Source organism: Mesocricetus auratus, unplaced genomic scaffold (genome assembly GCF_017639785.1).
Source record: "Mesocricetus auratus isolate SY011 unplaced genomic scaffold, BCM_Maur_2.0 Super-Scaffold_100018, whole genome shotgun sequence".
NCBI lineage: Eukaryota > Metazoa > Chordata > Mammalia > Rodentia > Cricetidae > Mesocricetus > Mesocricetus auratus.
In genome coordinates this window covers 40,420,499-40,446,172 of record NW_024429199.1, presented here as the reverse complement: position 1 = coordinate 40,446,172, position 25,674 = coordinate 40,420,499, and the positions used below count along the sequence as shown (strand labels likewise).

The 25,674-nt window shown below is 44.2% G+C and overlaps 1 protein-coding gene across 6 annotated transcripts in view; it reads right to left on the bottom strand.

Annotated features, from left to right (window-relative positions):
* Scaf8 (SR-related CTD associated factor 8) overlaps positions 1 to 25,674 on the bottom strand; it is a 181,951-nt gene that overhangs the window by 79,996 nt on the left and 76,281 nt on the right. For 3 of the 6 annotated variants that reach the window (XR_005869620.1, XR_005869621.1, XM_040728410.1), the window contains exons 19-20: positions 25,243 to 25,458; positions 23,101 to 24,568 (exon numbers count right to left, since the gene is read on the bottom strand). Coding sequence is in view for 4 of the 6 variants with exons in the window: in XM_040728410.1 (XP_040584344.1) it covers positions 23,115 to 24,568; positions 25,243 to 25,458 (1,670 nt within the window). In the remaining 2 variants the exon portion in view is untranslated. Of the gene's footprint in view, positions 1 to 22,457; positions 24,569 to 25,242; positions 25,459 to 25,674 lie in introns of those variants that run through there. The other 3 variants (XM_040728412.1, XM_040728411.1, XM_040728409.1) reach the window with 1 other exon arrangement.

Genomic DNA, 25,674 nt, shown 5'->3' with positions numbered 1-25,674 from the left:
CTTGCTTGTCTCTTACTGGCTAGCTCTGCTTTAAGTAATTACCCCATAATTGTTAATCTAAGTATGTCTCTTACCAGAGAATAGTTCCGGGCTCCTACCCCATGGCGTTACATGTTGACTCTCCTGTGTTTCTCCTTCCCAGAATCCTCCTGGATTCCTAACTCCACCTATCTAGATTCCTATTGGCCAGACAGTGCTTTATTGACAAATGTACAGGACTTCCCCCATCAGGTTGTGTGTGGTGTGTTGTGTGTGTGTTGTGTGTGTGTTGTGTGTATGTGTGGTGTGTGTGTGTGGTGTGTGTGTGTGCTCCAAATAAAAGTAAGCACAAAGTGGTGGGCTGGGCCTATGTACAGAAAAGACAGAGCTTGGGCCGGAGCGATGGCCTATGCATTAGGTGAGGTTCACTACCAAAGTCTAAAGGAGACACAGGGCTTAGGTGCAGAGCTTACTGACAGGAAGGAGTGGGTATGTTAAGGGTTCCGTACTTAACTATGTGAATACATCATCTGTTCATTGATTCTATCTGCTAATGGCATTTGCGGCTGTGTATACAAGACACAGCCAGGGACACAAGGGCAAACGAAAGATCATCCTTGCTCCGAGGAACTAGAAGTAGGACTATTGATTAAGAAAGTATAAGCATACATTTTAAGCAGCTCTTGCTTAAAACAGAGGTTTTCAACAACAATGACCTAAGTTATAAGTTCCCTCCCTCCCTTCAGGCAACACCATTGGCACCCAAAAGCACCCTGCTGCTGAAGACCTGCACTCCCCTCCCCTCTTAGACCAGGGTTTCTCAACCTGTGGGTCACGGCCACATTGGGTTCAAAAGACTCTTTTATGGGGGAGGTCACGTAAAACCATTGGAAAACACAGATATTTATATTAGGATTAATAACAGTAGCAAAATTACAGTTATGAAGTAGCAACGAAAATTTTTATGGTTGGGGTCAGCACATGAGGAAATGGATTAAAGGGTCACTGCATCAGGAAGTTGAGAACCACTGTCTTGGATGGATGGGAAGAGATAGGTTAGTTCAAGGGTTATTGACGTTATCAAGAATACGAACAATGGAGACTTAGCTAATCAATGGCATCAGGGCATGTCAGGATGGAGGCAGGACAGAAAGATGGGGAAAATTAAGAAGTGAGAAATAGAACGAGTCCCGCCCCTCACTCCAGAGGATCTGGGTTGTGGCACTTGATGGCTGAGAGAGCACCCAGAGTGTCAACATGGGTGACCAAGCCACTGCAAAGATCACCTGCACAGAAACTGTCCTCCGTTTGTAGGGGAGATGTCTCAAGAGTTCTAAAGCAGTTAAGGGGGAAGGGGAGGGGTGCGGGTCAGTTAGTAGAATGCTGGCTTAACAATGCATGAGAACCCCAGGGGTGAATCAAGCACCACAGAAAACCAGAGGAGGAGGAGGTTCACACCAGTGACCCCAGAGGAGGAGGAGGTTCACACCAGTGACCCCAGAGGAGGAGGAGGTTCACACCAGTGACCCCAGAGGAGGAGGAGGTTCACACCAGTGACCCCAGAGGAGGAGGAGGTTCACACCAGTGACCCCAGAGGAGGAGGAGGTTCACACCAGTGACCCCAGAGGAGGAGGAGGTTCACACCAGTGACCCCAGAGGAGGAGGAGGTTCACACCAGTGACCCCAGAGGAGGAGGAGGAGGTTCACACCAGTGACCCCAGAGGAGGAGGAAGTTCACACCAGTGACCCCAGAGGAGGAGAGGAGGAGGTTCACACCAGTGACCCCAGAGGAGGAGGAGGTTCACACCAGTGACCCCAGAGGAGGAGGAGGAGGTTCATACCAGTGACCCCAGAGGAGGAGGAGGAGGAGGTTCACACCAGTGACCCCAGCCCCAGGGCAGAGAAGGCAAAGGGCCACAAATTCAAGGTCATTTTCAGTTATCTGTCAGCCCAAGGGCAGGCGGTCCTTAGGGGAAGGTGAGGTGAACGGAGGGGCTGCCTGGCCTCCCCTCCTCATGCTCCCTCCCAGTCCACAGGATGGAGCCTTCCTTCCACAAGGTTGATTGACACCAGACACCACAAAGTCAACTCCAGCCTTCGGAAAGAGTTCAGGGCTTTAAATACCATGAGTTCTCAGTAAAGAACTCCCACAAAAATATTGAAACCTTCATGGTCCCTCGAAAGACCACAGCCAGAAATACAGTAATGTCATTAAAACTCTGCCTAAACCGGGTACAAGGGAGAGAAACACAGGAAATGACTAAAATAATCAATCCACAGGACATTTGGTTAATGGGATTATGGCTAACCAGGGAGTGGAACATGACAGCAGCTCCACAGAACAAATGCATGCTTGACATGTAGTGGAGGCATCCAGGCATCCGTGCAATCGGAAACAGTAATGTCCCTGCAAAATGAGGCTGGCCAGCCAGCTGGGTGTTAGCTCATACGTTATGGTAGTGCTTGAATTGTACATGGTAAATATCTAGTAAGACAGACGATAGTGTCATTAAATAAAAATACCATTCTGAAAGCTATGGAGATAGCTCAGTAGATAAGACAGCTGGCTCTACAAGGATAGGACATGGGTTCAAATCCCAAGCACCCATGTCAAAACATAAAAATTAAAGCCAGGCTGTGATGGTGGCACACGCCTTTAAGCCCAGCACTCAGGAGGCAGAGGCAGATGGATCTGTATGAGCTCGAGGACAGCCTGGTCTACAGAGCGAGTTCCAGGACAGGCTCCAAAGCTATACAGAGAACCCTGTCTCGAAAAACCCTAAAACAAACAAGTAAACAAATGGAGGAAATTAAAGCAAAAAACAAAGCCCTTGGCTGCATGTGCCTATGACTCTGGGATTACAGAGACACAAAGCTCACTGGTTAGACCCTGTCTCAAAGCAGTGAGGTGAGTGCCGTGGAGGAAGACACCTCATGTCCCACTATGGCCTCCTGCTCGTTCTCATGGTAAGTGCCCAAACACACTCACACTCATGGGGGGGGCACACTTCTGAATGACAAAAGGAAAAGGAAACTGAGTATAAAGAAAAGCATTACAAGGTCAGTATGAGAGGTTTTCAAAGCAAAACACACAGGTGAGGTGTCTGGCCTTTAGTATTTTCTGGCCAAGTGAATTAGTCTAATACATTCATTTGTCAAAACAAGGATCAGTTTGGAAGAACATTTAAAAGACTGAGGTGGTAAAATGCTAGTGTTCGTAAAAGGAAACAAACCCTTCATGAAGGTCACAAGGCGGCAGGAGTCATTTCATAAAAGATTTTCTGTTTGCGATTCTCACAGATTTCCTTACTCCTTGACTTTAGTCAAAGCATCACCCTAAATGGCCACACTCAGGGAATCAGCTCTGGGGAAAACGACTTCCTCTATTGGGGGCAGATGGGAGCACATTCTCTCTGTGTGGCCCTGTCTGACCTGGAACTCAGAGATCCGCCTGCCCCTGCCTCCTGAGTGCTGGAATTAAAGGTGTGCGACACCAACGCCCTGTGACTGTCTTTTATCTGTGGGAAGTCCAGACCAGCTCAGTCTACACAGCAAAACCCTGTCTCTCCTGCCCCCCAAAAAACACCATCACAGAAAGCAGCAACGAAACTGTAACACACCCCAGAGCGGATTTTGTATACATTGTCTCCTGAACATTAAAACCCACTGGCTACCCTGGAGGTGAGGGGCCATCCTTTAAGGAAGCTCAGAGTGTTTTATATCCAGCTAATATTCTCAGGCCACAGCCAAATGTAATGGAGACGGTTTCACTTCTGTGTTTATGGGAGAGCCTTCGGGTGCTCCATTTTAACATCAGCATGATGCAGCCCATTACGGATTACAAAGCTCAACATAGTCTATAATTTCTAGAAAACTGATAACTGAAACCTAATGTTTACTGTGCCTTCCCTATATATTTTAAAGGTGTGTGTGTGTGTGTGTGTGTGTGTGTGTGTGTGTGTGTGTGTGTGTGTGTCTGTGCCTGAGTGCAATGCCTGCAGAGGCCAGAAGAGGGCACCAGCTCCTCTGGAGCTGGAGTTACATGGGTGCTGGGAACCAAAGTTGGCCTTTTGAAAGGATAGCAGGCGCTCTAAATACTGAGCTGCATCCCTAGCTGCAGCACTTTTATTTTTAACCGAGGGTCTCATGTCGTCCAGGTGGGCTTTGAACTCCCGACATGAGCAGCTAGCTGTTCTTCAACTCCTAATTCCCCTGCCTCTCCTGAGTTCTGGGTTACAGTGTGAGTGACCATGGTTTTCACCCAGGAGCAATGCTTTGTCTGAAATTTTCTGATGACAGGAACTTCAAACTCTACGTTTTTTACTAAGAAACTTAAACCAGGTATTTTGAGTCACAGGCTTTGGCTACTTCTTGTCTTTCTGGGAATCAATGAAGCCTCTTAGTCTTCATTGAAACACACAGCTGGGCTGCAAAGAGAAACAGCAAACCACCAGGACTACAGTTCGATGCACACCCAGTGTGCTTCACCACAGAGTCTGGAAACCCCACTGACCACCAAACACCTCTTCCTTTCTCTAAAAAAAATAAAAACAATCTATACTAAAAATCAGATCAGCATAGGAGACAACACAGGAAAAAAGGTGAGGCCGGGGCGAATCCTTAGAAACACTTTTACAGGAGGAGGACAGACAGCACAGCCACTCCAAACCCTCCCCCTCTTTTAATCAAATACAGCTGCTTACGGATCTGAACGTGGGTGAACAGATCCCCTCCCCCTACAGCTTTGTCTCTCCCATTACAGACAGCACAAGAGGGAGTAGAAACCTCTCAGCGCTTAGAACCAGTCAATGCTGGCACTGTCAGAGGGCGTGGCAAACACTGCAGGCTGGCCCGTTTTGCTGACTGTTCTACTCCTGTGTGCTTCACCGCGCAACAAGAACAAACCGCTACAAAAAACTCCAGGCTGGAGATGGCTCGGTGGTTTTCTAAAAGTGCTTGCTGTACAAGTGAGAAGACCTGAGTTCAAATCCCCGGGACCCACGTAAAGCCAGAAGCACAGTTCCAGAGCCTGTAATCTCAGCCTTCCTATGGGGAGATGTGTGTAGGAAACGGGAGAACCCTAGAAACTCAAAGGCCAGCTAGGCTCGCATATGCAGTAGAAAAACAGATCCTGCCTCAGTGTGAAAGCCAAGGACCAACACCCAAGGCTGTCCCTCCAGACCCCACATGGACAGCGGCATGCCCATGCAATGTCTCATGGATAGGCATGCACACACACACGGAATAAAAAACAGTACACAATTAGTTCCAAATACAAGTAGATTATTCTTTCAGCGTCCACTTGATAATAAGATGTCACATACAACAGGAGCTACCTGGAAATGCCCCAACTAAGACAGACACTGGTAGGAAATAAATCTGAATGTCTTATCAGGATGACAATTCCATAGGAACTTACATTTCAGGATCTAGATTAGCTCAACTGGGCTTTGAGGGGCTGGGCTTTCATTGTTTCCTTAAACTACATTCGTGTGTGTGTGTGTGTGTGTGTGTGTGTGTGTGTGTGTGTGTGTGTGTGTGTGTGTGTGTGAAGGTCTGAGGACAGCCTGTGGGAGTCGATCCTCTCTTCCACACTGCTCCCCAGGACGGAACTCGGGTTGTCAGATTTGGTGGCAGGCGCCTTTGACCGGCTGAGCCATCTCACCAGCCCTTGACCTGGATTCTTGAGCAAGTCCACTGCGATATTCTTATCATTGTGAGGTTATCCTCGCTCTCCCTACACAACGAGAGGAACTCTGACGTTGGGGGTGTGAGCTAGCTTCCCAGTGCAATGTCCTGCGCTGTGTGTCCCCATCCCGAAGTGTGACTTCTCCACATCTAACCTAAAGCCAGTGAAATCCTAACAAGGAGCTGATTGACACTTGTCATTTGAGAGGCTGTGAGGTACTTTCAAAACGAGATCAGCCCCTAACCACGTGCTCTCTGAGTGACAGATGTCTAGTGTTATTATGACTATAACAAGGGGAGTGGAAAAAAAGATACCAACAGTGGAACAAAAGGCAAAAGAAACAGGCTATTTATAGCCATGCATAGACAGCTTTAAATTTCATAAAACATACGTGGACTATCATGTCTACACTGGAGCTGCCCAGCTGATGCTTAGGCTTCCAAATAAGTCGGGCTCAACCCGTCAAGCCCAGAGCCCCTGCCTCCCAGTGTGAGTCTGACGGCTCTCAGCGCATGGGGCTCAAACCCTGTTCACCCTCGAGTTCACCTTCTGCTATAAACCTTTGTTCTCGCTTGTGCCCCATCTGGGATGACCGTGACCCTTTCTCTGCCTTCCCGGTGGCCTCCTTTCCTTGTCTCATACCCCGTGGCATCTTTACCTCCCCTCACCTAAGCACTCACTCGTATTCGGTCTTAGGTTCTGCTATCCTCTCTCTCCCTCCTCTCCCCAGTAAACTTCCCTTGTACGTCCACCCCTACCCAGACTCTCAAGGAGAATGTCCGTGTAACAGAAACACAGCTTGATAAACAACTCTCACAACTGTGGCTCTCGGCAAATCCCAACCCAAGACATGATTATAATTTATTATGCAAATATGTGTATTTGTAATATTATGTGCACGTGCAAATATAAATGACTGTGTAAATACTGGCGTGACCACCACACATCGGAAGCACACCCGGAACTGTCTTTGTCCTCCGCTGTTGATTACAAAGCCTTTAAAACGGGAATCACCTTTTCCTGCCGCCAGTCTTGGGAAGGTGTTCTTCAGAGCCCTCTTTACCACAGCTTCTAAGAGGCAAGAGGGGCCCTCTGTACATACCCAGGCTCCCAGCACTGCCCTCCCCAGACAAGCAGAAGTAGCTGTTCCGTCCTTGGACATGAAGATGCCAAGATGAGTGTGCAGTTTATTTCCATGGTGCCCTGAAGGCGTGGATGTAAAGATTTCACTAGACCCAAGATAAATTAAAAAATGGGTGTTTATTGGGGAACACTTACACAGATAAAGGACCCTGGGAGCGCTTCTCTGCCCTTCCTAACGGATCGCCTGACCCAAGAGAAGAAAGAAGCCAACCCCTCAAGAGTCCCTCTTTCCACTTCCATTCACCTGAGGCCACGCCCAAAGGGGTGTGGCCACCATTACAGGTTCTCCAGCAAGACCACTACAGACAGGAACGTTAGATAGTGGCTGTATTAACGTCTATCTTTAAAACCAGCAACAACCTAAAGACACGGACAATCTGTCTTTGGTGAGGGTTTTAATGATTCCCAATGCTCATGAGATTTGGTATTATTTTTCTAAGCTGCTAGGGCCAGAGAAATGGTTCCGGGGGTAAAGACTCTATGTCCGAGTTGGATCATCTGAATTCCATCCCAGGAACTCTAGGGTGGAGGGTGAGAACTGACCCTGAAATCTGCTCTCTGACCTCCACACACACAGGGCAGTGGCATACATATGCCTAAACATGCACACACAGAATAAACTTTAAAATGTGGTGAAATTCACCCGACACAAATGTCACCATCTTAATAGAATAGCTAACACCTGCATTTGGAAACTCCTGTTTATCTGATACAGTACTGCTGGCAAAAGTAATTACAACGGATTATCACGGTTAAATTACTGGCATTTCGGGTATGATATGCTAAGTATACTTAGCTAGTTTTCCTGTATTCCTTTATAGTTCACAAGTAGACCCTGAGAGTAGCAGCTAATAATCCTTATGAAGGGCATAATGACTGCTTTTCTTCTTCTTTTTTTTAAAGATTTACTTATTTATTACATATACATTGTTCTGCCTACACGCCAGAAGAGCATGCCAGGTTGAATTGTAGATGGTTGTGAGCCACCATGTGGTTGCTGGGAATTGAACTCAGGACCCCTGGAAGAGCAGTCAGTGCTCTTAACCTCTGAGAAGCCATCTCTCCAGCCCATGACTGCTTTTCTTTTTTTTTTTTTTTTCTTTTGGTTTTACGAAACAGGGTTTCTCTGTATTGTTTTGGAGGCTGTCGGTCCAGCCCGGCCTCGGAACTCACAGAGATCCACCTGCCTCTGCCTCCCGAGTGCTGGGATTAAAGGCGTGCGCCACCAACGCCCAGAGCTTGACTGCTTTTATAATTGAGGCTTTTCAAAAACTTTTACTGAAAGTATTTTTTCTCACATAACATATACTGACTATGGATTCTCATTCCCCTACTTCTTCCAGCTCCTCCTCTCCCGTCCCCTTTCTGTCTCTCATTAGAAAACAAACAAGCATCTAAAAGATATAGTAAAATAAAACAAAAACTAACACATAGGATGAAACAAAGGAAAAGAGCCCAAGAAAAGGCACAGGAAGCAGATACAGATGCAGAGACCTGCCCAGTCTCACACTCAAGAATCCCATAAAAAAACTAAGCTGGAAACCATAGTATATATGCAAAGGACCTTGTAGGGTAAAAAAAGAGAGAAGAAAAAACATAAATAAAAACAAGATTTTTTAAAAATGTGACATTAGGAGACAAAGAAGCTTTTGAGTTCATTTGCTGTTGGCCATCTATTGCTGCGTATGCAACTGACCCTAAAGTTTCCACTCACACACAATGAGCCTCACGTAATTTCCAAGAGGATGATGTCACCCACTGACTGTTCCAAAGTCGAGCAACAATCAAAAATCAGGATGTTTGCATCTCCCTGAACAGCAGCTGTGCCGCCGGCCGACATGCCTCCTCCTCCCTGCCCCTCCCCCCCCTCTACAGACGAGACAAGACATTTCATATGTAAGCCATTTAGCATGTGGTCTTTGTAGCCGCCTTCTTTGGTCTAGCGTTATCTTCAGGGTCAATCCTATAGTACGTATATTAACTGCTTGTTACCTGTTGGCGCTTCTGGGTGCCCACTGCAGGCAGGAATATGGCTGTAAACAGCAGGGGGTGACATTCTGATTGGACACTGAAGAGGGGCCGGGCCGACACGGTGTGTTAGAAGCATCTCTAATCAAGTATTTTAGGAAAAACCCATTCGTTCCAATGACAACCAGGCCTTGATACAAGCAGAGTAGAAAAACCACCACCTGAAGGTCAGTATGTTCACATAGTGACTGTATACAATGAAGACGCTAGGTCTCCCTCCTTAGCTCCAAGGAAGTGAAAACTGCACATAATTCAGAAGCAACTGGGACATGCAAATCAAAATAGTAATATTCACACAAAGAGCAGCCTTGGCATAAATAACCCAATCAGTTACAAACCAAATTTGAAACTGATAGAAAACCTTGTTATCTATTTCCCACTAGGAATTATTAAACCAATCTGGATTCCGGGGCCAACATTAAACAAATTGTATTTCACTGGGCACTGTGATGAATTCACAATCCTGTGTTCACTCAAGGTCCAACCTGGACAAGGTTTAGAGACTTGATTTGACTTTCTTTTCATAAACATGATCGAGCTCTCTGGGGAACTCAAAAGTTGCTGGTAAAGCCATGTGCATTGATTCCCATAGTCACACAGTATTTGCCAACCTATGTGAGTACACCAATCACATCACTCAACTCTGGGCCAACCACTAGCTCATAAACGTGGAGACTTCATCCCCAGATGAAATCTGGGTGTTACACAGTTGCTCTTTCCCTAAATTGTCTTTGTACTCATTTTTCACTAGTTCGTTTCCACTGGGAAATAACAAACGCTTGCCAATCCTAATTCCATTTTTTCTCTTAATTCTGTTTCCTCATAAAATCTCATTCTCTCATGTTGTTCAATAAATTTTCCCTTTCTTTGAAAAAATAAGGTAGCAACATTAAAAAAGAACTGTCCTGTGGACGTGGCTCAACGGGCAGGGGCACCTGCTGCCACGTGTGACCCCTGGAACCGACATGACTCCCACAAGCTGCCTAACCCCGGCACCCCTCCACAAATACATGAAGGTAAAGGAGATGCTCTTAGAGAGAAATGAACTGTGTCCTAAAGCAGGAGTGTGCTGGCCTGCTTCTGATGATTTTAAATAGTTTCAGTGACGAGGCTACCATCTACCTAAGGCAACAAAGGTGTGACTAGCTCTCGTAAGGACGTCATCAAGGACTCCTTCCCTATGCACACCTGAAAACAAGGCCAGACTAGTCATCAGGACTTCCCGGGCCCCCTGGAAAGAAGAGCTGACAAATGCCGTGTGGATTGCTATGTTTGTTTCTAAGAACGTCAACCAGGAACGCACACACTTGAATGAGTCGTAAGGCGGTTGACAGCAAGGCCTTCCGGAATGATCTCAGTGGTGCCCTCACACCAAGTTCACTGGTGTTACACATCATGCAACAGTTTAAGAACTACAAAGCTACCAGCAAGCGAAGACATTGAAGCGACTGTTCCAAAACAACAAGTATTATTGGTAAAGTGCCCCAAAAGCCAGGGCTGACACTAAATCGGACACGGAATGGTCACCTGGACAGCCAATGAGGTGGGGCGGGGGCATTTTCTTCACTGCTGTAACTAAGGATCCCATGCTCCAGTGAATAAACCCCTCCCACGCTTGCTCGTGCAAGCAACCCTAAACTCAATGTATCACAAACACCAGGACATGAAAAACGGGGGGGCGGCACGGGGTGTTGAGAAGAACTGAAGGGGTTCGGCAGTGTGGAAAGAGTAATGGCAGGTGAAGATGACCAAGACGTGCACGGATGGTCAGAGAATAAAAGCAAGAAGAAGCAGCTGCCTGGGCGAAGCCAGCTGTTGGGTTTGGGCGGCAGAGTGTCCTGACGTGAAGCTGCAAGGCAAACCCGCCCCTGCACCTACAGGTCTTCCATGTCTGCAAGAAAATAGTGATTTCCAATTCTGACCGGTATATGTTAGATATTCTTGGACTCCCGGGGTTTTGTTCTGGTTTGTCTGTTTTGACACATTACAGGGGAAAGCACTTTCAAGTGGGCTCCTCCTCTAGGCTGTCAAAGACGCTTCCTATCAAACCAAAGCTGTTAAGATCAGGTCTTGCTGGAGCCAGCAGCACAGGTGCTTGGGTCTCAATAACTCTGCTCAGGGTTTGCATTGTTTTGAGAAGAGAAGGGTATAGGAACAAGTATAGAGGCACGAGGGTATTCTGTGTGCTATCCACCCTCATTTACTAAGACTGATTTACCAGTAGAGGCCCAGAGTACATGAGGTAGTCAGGACAGGGGCACCCAACCAGAGAAATGCCTGGAGTTTAACAAAACAAAAACTTAAAAAAAAAAAACAAAACCACTGTGTAAATGTACATTTTCTCTATCCACTCTTCAGTTGAGGGGCATCTAGGTATTTACACAATGGAGTACTATTCAGCAGAAAAAAACAATGGAATCCTGAAATTTGCAGGCAAATGGAAGAAACCATCCTGAGTGAGGTAACCCAGTCAAAAAAAGAGAAACATGACATGTACTCTCTCATATATGGATTTTAGACATAGATCTGGGGAGTGCCAGCCTACAATCCCATGCCCAGAGAGTCTGGGAAACAGAACCTTCATTCAGTGGCTGATGGAAGAAGAGGCAGACTCCCACGGCTAAGCACTGAGCTGAACTCAAGAAATCCAGTGACAGAGAGGGAGGACTGATGACCAAAGGGGTTAAGACTGGGCTGGTTTAACCCCCAGAAACAGCTGACCTGACAAGGGTTAGCTCTTGAATCCCAGACTGATGGCTGGGAATCCAGCATGGGACTGATCAAGACCCCCTGAATGTGGGTGTCAGTGAGGAGGCCTAGGTAATCTATTGAGCCTTGGGTAGTAGATCAGTATTTATCCCTGGCATACAAATGGACTTTGGGTGTCCATCCAACAATGAGAGATGCTCTCTCACCCTGAACTCTTGGGGGAGGGTCTAGGCCCTGCCCTGGATGAAATGACAGACTATGGCACCCCCATGGAGGGCCTCACCCTCCATGGGGAAATGAGGGGATATTGGAGGGGTAGGTAGGAGGCAGGGAGGGAAAGGGAGAGGGACCTGGAATTGACATGTGAAGCAACCTTGTTTCTAATTTAAATTTAAATAAAAAAACACAAGAAACCTACTTTATACTTTGAATATGCCTTCCAGATGTACAATGAGCCCAGGCCTATCTTTCTTCTCTATACACACAGGTTCACTGAACTAAAGTACTCTGCAATCCACCAGTCTAACAAAGTTTGTAACAGTGGTCAGTAAATTACCAAGTCTAAGATCCGTAAAATAACCTTTTAACACACACACACACACACACACACACACACACACACACACGCGCGCGCGCGCGGTGGTGGCACACGCCTTTAGTCCCAGCACTCAGGAGGCAGAGGCAGGCGGATCTCCGTGAGTTCGAGGCCAGGCTGGACCGACAGCCTCCAAAACAATACAGAGAAACCCTGTCTCGTAAAACCAAAACCAAACCAAAACAACAACAACAAGAAAACACACCCCCCCCACACACACACACAAGAAGGAAGATTTGTTCTTGGACACTGACTACAAAGCAGTCAAGTCAGACACAACTACTCCTTGCTGTACCACACTGAGATCACTCTTCTCTCAGAACCCTGGTAGTCTCAAACCAACCTTTGGTATTTTTGCCTCAAATGGCCTGAAAGAAGTTGAAGCAAATTCACAAAAACAAGCCACACTATGGAGGCTATAAACAACACTAACTAGGCAGTAATTTAGACAGCCATGTAGGCCACAGAAAGTCACAAGATGAATCAACGACCCAAATGACAGTCAGGTTGTGGTGGTGCACACCTTTAATCCCAGCACTCATGAGGCAGAGGCGGGCGGATCTCTGTGAGTTCGAGGCCAGCCTGGTCTACAAAGCTACAGAGAGAAACCTTGTCTCAAAAAAAAAAAGTTTCTGTTCATCAAATGACTTAGGAATGCTTTTTCACGCCTGCCACCACTGAGGAAGCACAGCCAGTGTCTTCCATGCTCTCCCACTCGCTGTGGTCGTGGTCATTGTCCTAAAGCCTGAGTTGACCCTGATGAGAAACAATTAGGAGCTAACATTCTAGGTCCTAACAAGTGTCACAAACAGATGTGAGTCTTAAGCAAAAAAGGAAATACTGGCTTTAAGTTGTCTACTTCTATGAGAATATCAAAGTTACCAATACAAAATATAAAGAAATCTACAGGGCTTTGTGAAGGATGAGGCACCCAATTAAACACATGTGTATGTGTACTGCATATGTGCACACACCTAATTCCAGAATTTTATTTCTAGGAACTATTTTGAAATGCTAAACTAAAAATGTAAATTGCTAAAAACAAAAACAAAAACCAAACTTTTTCCGTGGGAGAGGGTAGGACAAAATGGCTCAACCACTCCCAGCCAGAATAGGTGTCTGTTCAGGCTGCCTTTGTATTTGACACTGTGCAGGAAAAAGTGGGCTGTGTGATCATGCCTTTGTCCGCCAGGTCAATCATACAAAGCTTTACAGGAGACTGTAAAGGACTGGAGAACTGTCCAGAGGAGAAACAAAATCCACCTGGGGGAACTGAATGACTACGCAGTCCCTGCCTCAATCTTGTGACCCTGCAAACCTGGTTATACCTTGAACTCACTTCTGCCTGAGGTCTGGTGGTTTACAAAGCTTCTAGGCAACACCCCTGAGGCCCACCCCCAGTTATCCAGCACATTCCAATTAGCTGCAGACTGGCAGAAAGACAACTAGTGTGTCCTCAGATACTCTTCATCTGTTGTTCATCCACACGTGCAAGTCCCCACGCCCACATGTCTGCTTTTACTACCACATAAATGGAATTGCTCAGGGGCTAGAGAAGGCTCCTTTCTGGCCCCATGTAAACAATAATTTGGGATTCAATCTTCCTTACATAGACTGCATCGGGAAGCCCTGATCCTCTTTGCCCTTGGGCTCTGAAATGTGAGTCCTGGGCAGGCGGACTATACAAGCTTCTCCGTGTGCTACCTTCCACACCCCTGTGACCCAGCAATGAAAGAGCACTTGCAGGATTGTGCCTTTTCAGCTGCAGCCTTTAGATGAAGGGACAATTTTTCATGCCCCCTCAGGAATCAGCTGGTCTTTTTCCTACTTGTTAATTTGATAAGGAAACGACTACTCTGTATCTGAAGACACAGATCAGGATAATTTGGGCTCTGCTTTTTGATGCTGGGCTTCTCTCTATGTGACCCTTGGCTGTCCTGCAACTCTCTTGTAGGCAAAGCTGGCCTCCAACTCGGCAATCTACCTACCCCTGCCTCCAGAGTGAAAGGCATGCGCCAGCCACCACTGCCTGGCCTAATTTTGACATTTTTTTGACTGCCCATGGGGCTGAGATTTCTACTATGTCTAAACTGACTGTTACTAAAAAAAAAAAAAAAAAAAATCACTGGGTCTAGAATTAGACTGGAGACTGGAAATAATGTAATACTCCAGGAACTACAGATTTGGGCTAGCAGTCATTTTCTTTCTCTCTCTCAAACACAGCTCTTTTGAGATCTTGAATCATAACACTTATTTAAGGGTGAACTGGTTCATAATATGCTTGAGGTTTCAATATCATATGGTGGGGAGGCATAAAAGGAACTCTAAAAAACTCTAAATACAATGAGTCAGACACAACCCATGAGGTGATCAACACAATTTATTTCCAGGATTAACATCTTTTTACGCATGGATAGAGCCAAGGGAAAAGTCTTTGTTTTGCTCAATTTCAAAAGAACGGACCTTTTCCAATTACCACTGGGGGGGGGGGCAACCTGAAAAACCTCATTCCTCACTTTATTGCATAAGAAATTCAGCAATACTGATCTATTCAGGAAACTTACTACCTGGGCATGACCAGACAAGGAAGGACGGGAAGGAAGCTCTTAGGGCACCTCCCCCATGATGGCCCTCCACCTAGTACATTAGACCATGGCCCTGCCTGGGCCTAAGGAGTTTGGGGATTAGGAGGCACCCATAGAACATCACAAACTACCCAATGCCGCCCTTTCCTCTCTAACACCTAATTCGGCATAAGTAATCCCTTAATTGTTGCAATTACCACAGAGCACTAACGTGCGCATTCACCAGGGCTACACTGGCCATAATGAACACCCAGCTAGTAAGTGAGGGAGTGCTGCCTGTTCCCCCACAAACCGCTCAGGGAAATGCTCAACTCAACGTCTGTAAAAGCTACCGGAGTCATAGTTAAGACAGCTACTCGGCCTGGACCTTTCCATACTCGCCAAACTCGGATTTCAATCAGACTTACGCTGTTTTGTTTTTAAACTTGATATTGCTAATTGTGTGAAAAAATGAGAAAGGTTTTAAGGTTACACTGTATTGTTAAATCTCACACCTACTAAGCCACTGAAAGAGTAAAGAATGGGTCATACAGTTTAACCAGCAAACAAAACAGAAAATATAAATATTCCCAGTTTTTTGATAACACGACAAAATGAGTTACTGAATGCTACGGAATGCACCTAAAAAGCCTCCACCTTCACAAATCTGTACTCTTTCCCTTTCATTCCGGAGATCAAACCCAGGGTCGTGCATATGCTAGACAGGCATCTCATCACTTAAGTCCAAGTTCATCGATCGCTTTCTAATGGAAGAATTTACGGTGGCTGCTTGTTATGATTTAACAATAACATTACTGGATTTTTTTCTGCACATTGCATTAGCTCAAGTGTTAACAGTAACGTATAGGCATTACACATTCTTCTGAAAAGGTAGGCAATGCAGACTATCCTGTTTCGTGGTTTGGAATAAACAGCAATTTTAAATTTCACTACTGTAACAGAGTGACTTTATACTGGAGCTCCATAAATACAGGCCCTGTCACTCTGATGTTGTCCACGCTTTCACTATGTTCTGAGGAGGTCAATTTACATGGATTTTAAATAGCTACCCAATTTAGTCTTAGGCTGTTGTGGATGGGGCAGTTATTGGCCCTGAAAAATATTCTGAGGTAGTCAGACCTCTTGGTGAAAAAAAAAGTGAGCACAGACACGCACTCACAGGAGAGGCAGGCAGACACCACAGGTGGAATCTGCAACTCAAGGGCAGTACAGGGGCTGCTGACTACGGCCAGGCTATGCAACAGGGAGGCTGTCTCCCACGCCTGGGGGAGGGGCGGGGCTCTGCCAACCCCCTGACTCACACTGCTGGCTACTACTTCTTGGTGTGTTGCCACAGCAGCTCCAGGAAGCTCATCAACACCGTGCACGTATTAACACCACAGCTCGAAAGGTGAGGACTACAACCTCTGGGAGCACAGCTTTAGTCAGTAAAGGCCAGGTGGGAGAGGACACACAGGCAAGCCAAGAGGGGCGGACAAGGCATGTTTAAAAACAGGAGGTTTCTGAGCATCCCCTGTGACTAACATAAACTGTACGCTGGTGCCATTCAGGGGCTAAAACGCCTTCTACTCCAAGTCCCTCTGTGCCTGCGGTGAGAAAACTAACTAACACAGCCACGGATGTGGGCAACTGGAGACAGCAACTGAGAAAGTAATGGATTCAGAAGAGTATTAAACTAGCCTTCAAAACCTGTAAAGGACAAGTCCATAGTTCACTATTGCCAGAACTAACTTAAAAATTGACTACCAATGACATATGAAAGTCCCATTATCAAAAGAATACCAGAGTAACATTTTATTTCATGCTAACAGTCATAAGCAAAATAAGTAGATTTGCTAAGATTAGCAGAAATGCCAGTTTACCTAACAAATTATATAAGCATGTCTTTTGAGGGAAAGACTGGGCAGTAATATAGCCAATATTCAGTCGCTGGTTCTAGAACTCTGGAAAAGGTATCATCACATGGTGTAAACTAAGTTTATATGCAGCTAGCTTGGGAATTTGAATACTTGAAGATTCCTACTATGCATTTTAATAAGGTAAAATTGCAAATTAACCATTACCACAAAGCACAAAGGCTAGCCTCTAAACTGTGTGAATTCAAGTGTCAAGCAAATATTAATAATTCTCAATATATGTACTATAACTTCATACTTGTTTAATCCAAGCCCAGTGGACTATTTATAGAACAGTTTTATTGATGGAAACAGACAACTAACTCTTGATTATACATACAGTGTATAAAACTGAGTTTCAGAAGCTGTCAAAACCACACCCTCAAAGGCAAGTCTGCAAAGAAGTCCTCACTGGTTAAGGAGCATCCTCAAGGAGAAAGGGAAATGGGAAACGGTTCTCACATTTTATTTGTGAGCAATGTGATTTCTAAAGGAAACCTTATTTAGCATCAATGCAGTATAAACCTGCCTTCAGACTAGGTGAAAGTATGTCACTGTGCAAACTTGAAACCATTAAGTGAGTTCTTAGATAGTGTAAGAGGAGGAGTAACAATGTACATGTGTAACCACAAAAAGGGAACTTCAGTGGCTGATGCAACCATACATCCTGGAAGGCCTGGTTGGGCCTTTTCTGAACTGGCATATACTAATTTCTAAATCTACTAACAGCAGTTCAATGTTCACTCAAATACAAATTATGAGACTTAAGGAAGCCTGGGACTCAAGTTTCTCTTAAGTAAAACAGAAACTACAAAGACTATTTTCCCGGGTGGCCATAGAACTGCCTCTCAAACACGATGCAATTCATTATTCCACTCCCCAACCGAGTGTATGTCCCGAGTACTAGCTATGGGTATCTTTACTGACTGGATGCTCAGTAGTATGCCTGAAGACAGTCTAGCAACTGTTAAGGCCCATGTGTAAAGCCCAAAAGTGGTAACTTTAAATTATAATTTTAAATGCATTATTTTAAGAGTGTTTCAACGCTGTTAGTTTTTCCTCCCCCCAACTTTTCTTCTTCAACTTGTTGTTCACAAAATAGAAAGCCTAATATTGTACAGCATCTGGTTTTTTTGTTTTTGTTTTGTTTTTTTGGTGAAAGACATGGAGATTCACTGTGTGACTCGTCAAACTCAAGACCTTACTGCTTCAGATTCCTGAGTGTCCTGTGTTCTATGACATTCAGCATGGTAAGGAACTGAAATGCTAGAAGCAGTCTAAAGATGAGGATAGGGAGGCAACTCACTTGTAACGGAAGTCACGATTTCAGTTGCCAGTCCTGCCCGCTCCATCATAGCCAGGAGAGCTGGGAAGGAAACTGCCAACACGACAGTGCAGATTGGTAGGAGACAAAGAACAGCGGCACTCAGGTCCCCTGCACTCAGAAACCCTGCTCTGGAGGACTCGTCAACTCAGATTCAGATGACAAGTACTTGAGAAACCAAGAGTCTATATTGAACGCACACACTCTTTTCCTTGTCATTATCCCCTAACAATAGAGTACAATAACAACCAACACTGCCTCACATTCACTAGGCTTAAAAGTAAACTCCAGCCGGGCGGTGGTGGCGCACGCCTTTAATCCCAGCACTCGGGAGGCAGAGGCAGGCGGATCTCTGTGAGTTCGAGGCCAGGCTGGACCGATAGCCTCCAAAACAATACAGAGAAACCCTGTCTCGTAAAAACCAAAAAAAAAAAAGTAAACTCCATGCCGGGTGCCAGGATAAGCTCCAAAGCTACAGAGAGAAAGAAACCCTGTCTTGAAAACCAAAACAAAAGTAAACTCCAGCTCATTGAAAGCACATGGGAGGATAGAACTGGGCTTCTGTCGACTTTGGTACCTGGAGGAAAGTCTTAGTACCAATCCCCTACAGACTGCTTCAGGGGACAATGTGTACAGCCATTAAACCATGTGTCTGGTCTTATGCAAAGGATACACTCATTAAACCATGCATCCATCTGGCCTTGTGCAAATGTGGTCTCAGTTTACTGCATGAAGCAGCTAGCATTTTATACAATTTGGAGTTATGCCATTATACCTTTCTCCCCCTTTGATATAGACCAACAGGAGAAAGACAGAGGAGGGGGGGGAAAGAAAGGAGGCTCAAGGCATTTGTTCTCTATTTTTGACAATCTTCAGAACAAAGCAGGGTAATTCTAAGTGCACACATGGGATAAAGACACTGTTTAACGCGCGTTGGAGGGGGGGAGTGAGAAGCAAGGAGCCCATCAAGAGAAAGCACTGATTTGTGTTAGTTCCTGATGTAAAGCGCACCGATGCAATCCTACTAATGACACTGATGCCAGTTTCTGACCAACTGAACCATTGTAATTTTGCCCACTAAAGGTTCTTTCTGCAAGAAAAACATCTGATCACATAATAAAGTAAAAGCTTGATTTATCCTATAAAGAGCACATTCAGTAAGTAAAGAAAATGCTTCCTGTAGTCATCTCATTGATTTCTTCTCAATTCTTTTCTTGGTGACAATAGTTCATTTTTAAAACTATGAATTTAAACTATGAAGACCTCTACATTTTAGTCACTCTCCATTATAACCTGCCATAAATGTATTGTTTTTTTTGTAACACTAAAAATAATTCTATGAAACCAGAATATTTTAAACAATTTAAATAATATTGCATGTAAGCCAGGTATAATGCCTATTGCACATTTATAATTCCAGTGCTAGTGAACAGGAGGACTGTCATGAGTTCAAGGCCAGTCTAATCTATGGAGTGAGACCCTGACCCAAAAATGAGAGGGGGAGGGGACATAGTCAATGTCTATCTGAAATGTTCAGAAGTGTGTGGGTAGGATTAAGCAAGCAGTACACACACTAAGGAAGGTGTGTTTACATAACTTATACATCTATGAGTGGGTAGTCTGGAGTGACTACCCGCACAGCTTCTCCCGATTCTCAGTGCTGACACTTCTAGAAAGGGGAAACCACAGGGAGCAGCACACTACAAATCACTTTCTGTGTGTGCCTACACTAAAGTATGCCATTACCGATTTTAATGTCTACCTTCACAAAGTTTTGCTGAATCAAAATATCACTTTTAACCCTTCATTAAATTTATGATTTTTTCCTTTAGATGTGAACATTAAACTTTTAGTGCCCACAGCTCACATGGTTGAAAAGATGTTGTATTTTTTATAGAAAAAAAAATCACAGCAAGAACACTTAGGAAAAAACATAATTCTATGTCACTCTACAGAATCTGTGATTAAATAATTTAGTGTTTTACCTGTCTGTCTTAAAAATGAATTACAGATATTTGTTCTCATATTCTGAAGTATGTAGTAAAATACTTTTTTGCAAAAGGAAAAATAGGTACTGAAATATTTTACTAACACAGCAAGCACCTAGTAAATAATGTCTTAGTAATATAAAGGCACATCGGCACAGCAAATATTTTAATTGACTATAAAATGCCCTTGGTTCAAAGGCCATGCCCATCTGAATACGCAGTGAGGGAAATATAATATTCTTGGAATCTCTCAGTGGATGTGTACTAAAAGAGCAGGAAATATGTTCAAATTCACTCACTAGTAGTAATATTCACACATACTAATTAAACTGTCCACCATCTACTTAGTCTTTTTCTTTGAGTCTATGACCCTTTTAACTCTTAAGTATCTCTGAGTTAGCAATTATTTTATAGTCAATGGTATGTCTTATTGGAAACAGCTTATTTCTGAGTAGTGTTGCTTGCAATTAATGGCATTTTATCCAATGAAATTCACTCTGTGGCATCACATTAAAACTATGTGGGGTTGTTGAATGTATCTCAGTGGGAGAACACTCAGTATGCAACTGGCCAGGGGTCAATCCCCAGTAACAAACAAATATCCCCTATGTGACTCAGTGTCTCACACAGCACTGCCTGCAAAGCCACAGAGCACTGTATTAAGAGGTTGGGCCACGCCTCACATACTTGCAACTGGTAGCATTCTAGAGACAAAACTGTGATCAAAGATACACAAAATGTGGCAGGTCCTAAGCTGAATTTATCAAGATAAAACAACTTTGCTCTTGGGTGGTTAAAAACTGGTGAAGGAAATCTTAGTTCAGTAAACGAGGCCAGGTATTCCCTTCCTTAACATTATATAACTAGACGGGGCAAGGGAGGAGCAAAGTCATTTCTTTTAAAACATATGAAACTGTCCCCAGACATGTTCAAGATGACACACTGCTGACAACTAATAAGGTTGGTTAACTTGCACTTTCTTTTTTTTTTTTAAAGATTTATTTATTATGAATATAACATTCTGCTTCCATTTATGTCTGCACACCAGAAGAGGGCACCAGATCTCATTATGGATGGTTGTGAGCCACCATGTGGTTGCTGGGAATTGAACTCAGGACCTCTGGAAGAGCAGTCAGTGCTCTTAACCTCTGAGCCATTTCTACAGCCCTCTTTTTTTTTTTTTTTTAACGTGCACTTTCTATAACCTTCAAACCAGTGCAAGTGCAACCCACCTCAAGCAGTCACAAGGTCAAAGGCTTAGAATTAAAAAAAAAAATCACTAACAAGCAAGTCTTTTTTATGTTGCCACTTAACTTGAACAAATGTCCATTACTTTTGATCAGAGTAAACAGAGCAAAAGTCCTTTGAGAAACTGTGCTCAGTATCATCATTTCCTTAAGGTCAAAGCCAGTCCTTTTTGAATATTTACTTTGCCCCAAGGTTGCAATTTTGACTCTTTGTCCTAAGAGAAAGACCTGAAATCAAATCAGACTGAGTTACTTTGGAACTAAACATTCAAACATTTCTACTCTCACCTACTTTCCCCAAATAACCTAATATCTCATGTCCTACTATCTGTACTTAGACCATGTGAGGAAAAGACTATTTTGGCCGCCATAAAACTTAGAGCTCTCTAAGTATACAAACAAATCTTATTTGAAGTGGCTGGTGTACTGTCACAGCTTAGAGACTTTAGACAGAGCACATGATGAACTGGTGGAAACGCTCACAGAGTCCTATGAAAGCGTTCCAGGGGAAACTAAAAACGACGTGTATACACTGTATGCAGAAAACAAATGAAACTTAAGGTAAAAGCAAACAAGAAGCCAACCCTGAATCCTTCTACTCAGGTTACCTTAGAGCCTTGTCTGAGAAATGCTACCCAGAGCTTACAAACACATGATGGACACTTTATTCCTGGTACATTAAAATCTTAGTCCATCAACACCAGTATCATTCTGTGTAATAAATTTCATGGCAGGCAGTGAACCAAGCTCCTTAAGGACAGTGTATCTCCACAGACAGAACAGCAAATAGAAGGAGAGCTGGGAGCCCTTATGTGAACCCTGACTGCACACTGCACCTGGCCTTGTACTTAGCTAAGAGTCCACAAAAGCACTGCAGAACTGTCCCTTGGCCAATAGAGTGCTTTCTAATTTCTTCACATTTATCGACATTAAAAGCCATAACTATGAGCGGCGTTAATTTATTCAATGTTTCCAATTTTCGATCAAGTTTTAAAGAGTATCTTACTAAACTTTTAAAAAACATTCTACCTTTTCTCTGTATGAGCATAGAGACAGGCATACAGAGAAAAAAACTACATGGCTTACACAATAAATAGACATGGATACTGTACACATATTAACCCTATTGCATGGTTTCTCAATGAAGGTACAGGCTTTTCATAACTATTCATTGTTGTTAAAGGGTAATGGGAAACTCCCATAGCTAAGTGCACGCTCCTAACAATTCGGCTTTAAGAATTTGTAGGTTAAAAAAATACAATTCCTAGAACACTGTTATCAAACAAGTAAGTTTTATTGGCATCTAAAAACAAAATTCACCCAACATTGAAACGTATTTTAATGTTTATGTTGTTTGCTTTTTTTTAATCTTTTTTACTCACTGCAGTATGAGGAACAAATCACACACACTTACTTTGGAGTAACAGAGACCATAGTGGAGATTTTTACAAAATCACTTCTTAAAATCTCTGTATTATGCTCCTCAAGAATCTAGAGCCAGTCCTTGCATAAAATGTCACAGCTTTGTTTGTTACCTTAAAATCCTGCAGCAGCCTAGAGCTATGGAGAAGATATGCCACACCTTGCTGTTCTGAAATGTCATTACCATGACCAACCCAATGACAAGTGTCTAAAACCCTCTCTTCCATAGGAAGTCTCGACAAGCTGTTAGCATCTCCTTGACGTTAAAAGAGTGTGGGGCAACATTTATACTTTATCAGAAAAATAAAAAAATGTTTACCTACCATGTTCATATTAAGAACAATGTCTATACAAGTCAGTTGTACAATTATTTTAAGAGAAAGGTGAACATGAACATCAGATTAACTTAGTTCTGGCAGATAAACGTGAACAAGTGTGGTGCAGTCAGCGGTTAACCTTGTACAGAGATGACAACTTTACAAAAGGGTTCTTTTACCTACTGAGCGATGGTTATGTCCCCTCAGTCTCTGTGCTCTCTACCACCACTGCTTCACTTCCTACACCAGCAACTGTGCCGCTCTCCTCCTTGTCTACGTCCCCTGATGACGCCAGTTTGTCATAGAGTTCAGGGTCCTTCTGTACTGGTAAAGGCGGTGGCTGAGCATGTCTCTCTGTATTTTCACCGTTAACTTGAGGCACGTTATCACCTTTTCGATGAGAAGTGGCCCCTTCGAAATAATCAAAAACCCGAGCATGAGGAGGGGGGACCCAAGTGTTTGGAATTCTATCTCGTCCAAGACGATTTCCATTAATTTCTCTGCAGAAATCAAAATCTCTGTCATCCCTATCCCTTTGCCTCTCCCAGGGTCTTCTTCGGTCATCAAAATCTCTAGGAACTTCTTGCCCAAATCCTCTGTTCCAAGGACCACTTCTAGGATCAAATCGGTAACTTCCGGCCCGAAATCTACCTCTTTCTTCATGTAAGCCTTTTGGACCACCAAAGACAGGCAGAACTCGATGCTCTCTCTCATCAAAATCTCTAAGCCCCCAGGGCTTCTCTGGAGGAAAGCCAAAGTGGTCTCTTCGACCAAGATGATCTAGACCTGGCCTCCCAAGATTCTCTCTCATGTCCACAGGAGCTCTTCCAAAATGATCCCTACCATCTAACGGAGGCCTTCCAGGGCCTTCTCTGGGATCTATAGGCCGTCCAACCACATCCCTAACATCCACCGGGGGCGGTCTACTAATGCCTTCCCTTGTTTCTACAGGAGGAAACCGGTAGTCTCTATCACCTTCCTGCTGAATACTGTCATTCCCAAGTGGTATCCGTTTATCTGGGTTGGGAACGTTGTCTAGATTTGGTCTTCCAGGAGCTAGAAAAGGTCTTTCTGGCTGATTGAAAAGGTCTCCTGGAGGGAAAGGTCCACGGGGTGGTGGGTGAAGAGCTGCATCAAGTACCGCTGGAGGAGGGACACCCCGCTGGGGGGGAATTCCAGGCTGTAGTAAAGGGAACCTTGGTCCCGGAGCCTGTGGTATCAGTCCTGGACGGATGTCTAGCATCGGCAATGCAGGCACCCTTTGAGCTGGGATACTTAAGGGAGGTAAGTTCTGAGGTCCAATCGGTGGCTGTGTTCCCATGAGTCCAGCAGGATTTGTAACATTTGGTGGCTGTAGTCCTACAAGTCCAGAGTTGTTGGGCAAGTTTGGAGGCAGTACCCCAAGAAGTCCAGAGCCACTCGAAACATTTGGTGGCTGTATGCCCAAAATTCCAGAGTTATTTAGAATATTTGGTGGCTGGGCTCCAATAATTGCAGCACTACTGGAAACATTAGCTGGCCGAACCCCCAGAATTTCAGAATTACTTGACACATTTGGTCTCTGCACACACAGGATCCCAGAGGTGTTTGCGGGGCCAGGCGGCTGTGCTAACATTGCAGCACTACTTGGAATATCATTTGGAATCACTAAAACAGAAAGAGAAGAAATCACCTGAGGTAAGCTATTGTTATAAAACAGGAAACAAATTATTAATGCATGAACTTCAGCTATCTCCCCTCAAGGAGTCATGATTTACCAGATACCAGATGAGCACCAGACCTAAGATTATTAATGGCACACAGAGTAAATTCACATGTTAAACCAAAATAATGGGCACTGATCCTTTCCAACAAAAATGTCAAATGTCTTTGCATGTGATTAAGATATCAAACACTAGGACCATTAAAAATACCTGATGCTTTCGAACAACATTTCTAGCTGGACAATACTCTGGCACATGTCTGGTATTCACCCTAGCGTTGCTGATCCTTGTCTTCTGACCACAATGCCCAAGAGCAGCACCAGGGGCCTCAAAAGGATGCACGCTGGGTCTTAATGAAAACAGTCTAACAAGTATTTCTCTAAACAGGATGTCATCTGTAACTGTCTTTACAAAACTGGGCATTAAAATAAGGGGCCTTGTAAATGTTAGGCAAGCCCCTATCACTGAGCTATGTCTCCAATTCTTTAGAAAGCCACTGTGAAAGTGATCCCGCAGGGCATAGAGAGAACCCTGTGGACAACAGTGCAGTTTCCCTTTAAAATCTAGGACTAATCTTCTTTATGTCTAGGGTTTCACAGTCACTGGTTTTGTTCTTACCTGGTCTGGTGTTTTCTGCAGAAGGAATCTGGTGTTCTGCAAGGTGAGGTACTTTTTCTTCAGGCTCTGCTTTATTGGGAGGATTGAAAACATTCCCAGCTGGAAGAGCTGAAGGAGCAAGACTGCTGGCGACAGAGCCACCTGGTAAGACAAGGCCACCAAATCCAGCATCTTTCACAGTTTCCGGGGTCATGGACAATGGTGGTTGCACCAAAGCTGTTTAAACAGGACAAAATATATTTCAGACTTAATTTGTGAGCTAGCTTTCTGGCAGCTGGAGTGATTTACTTAGGGCATCTCTTTATTACTAAGCATGTTATATAATAAACAATGCTCAAATGACTCATCATAAAAGAAGAAGCTCATTTCTATTTACAACGTTTCATTCACTCTTTTGGCATAGAAGAAATAATTTTCAGAAATATTTTCATC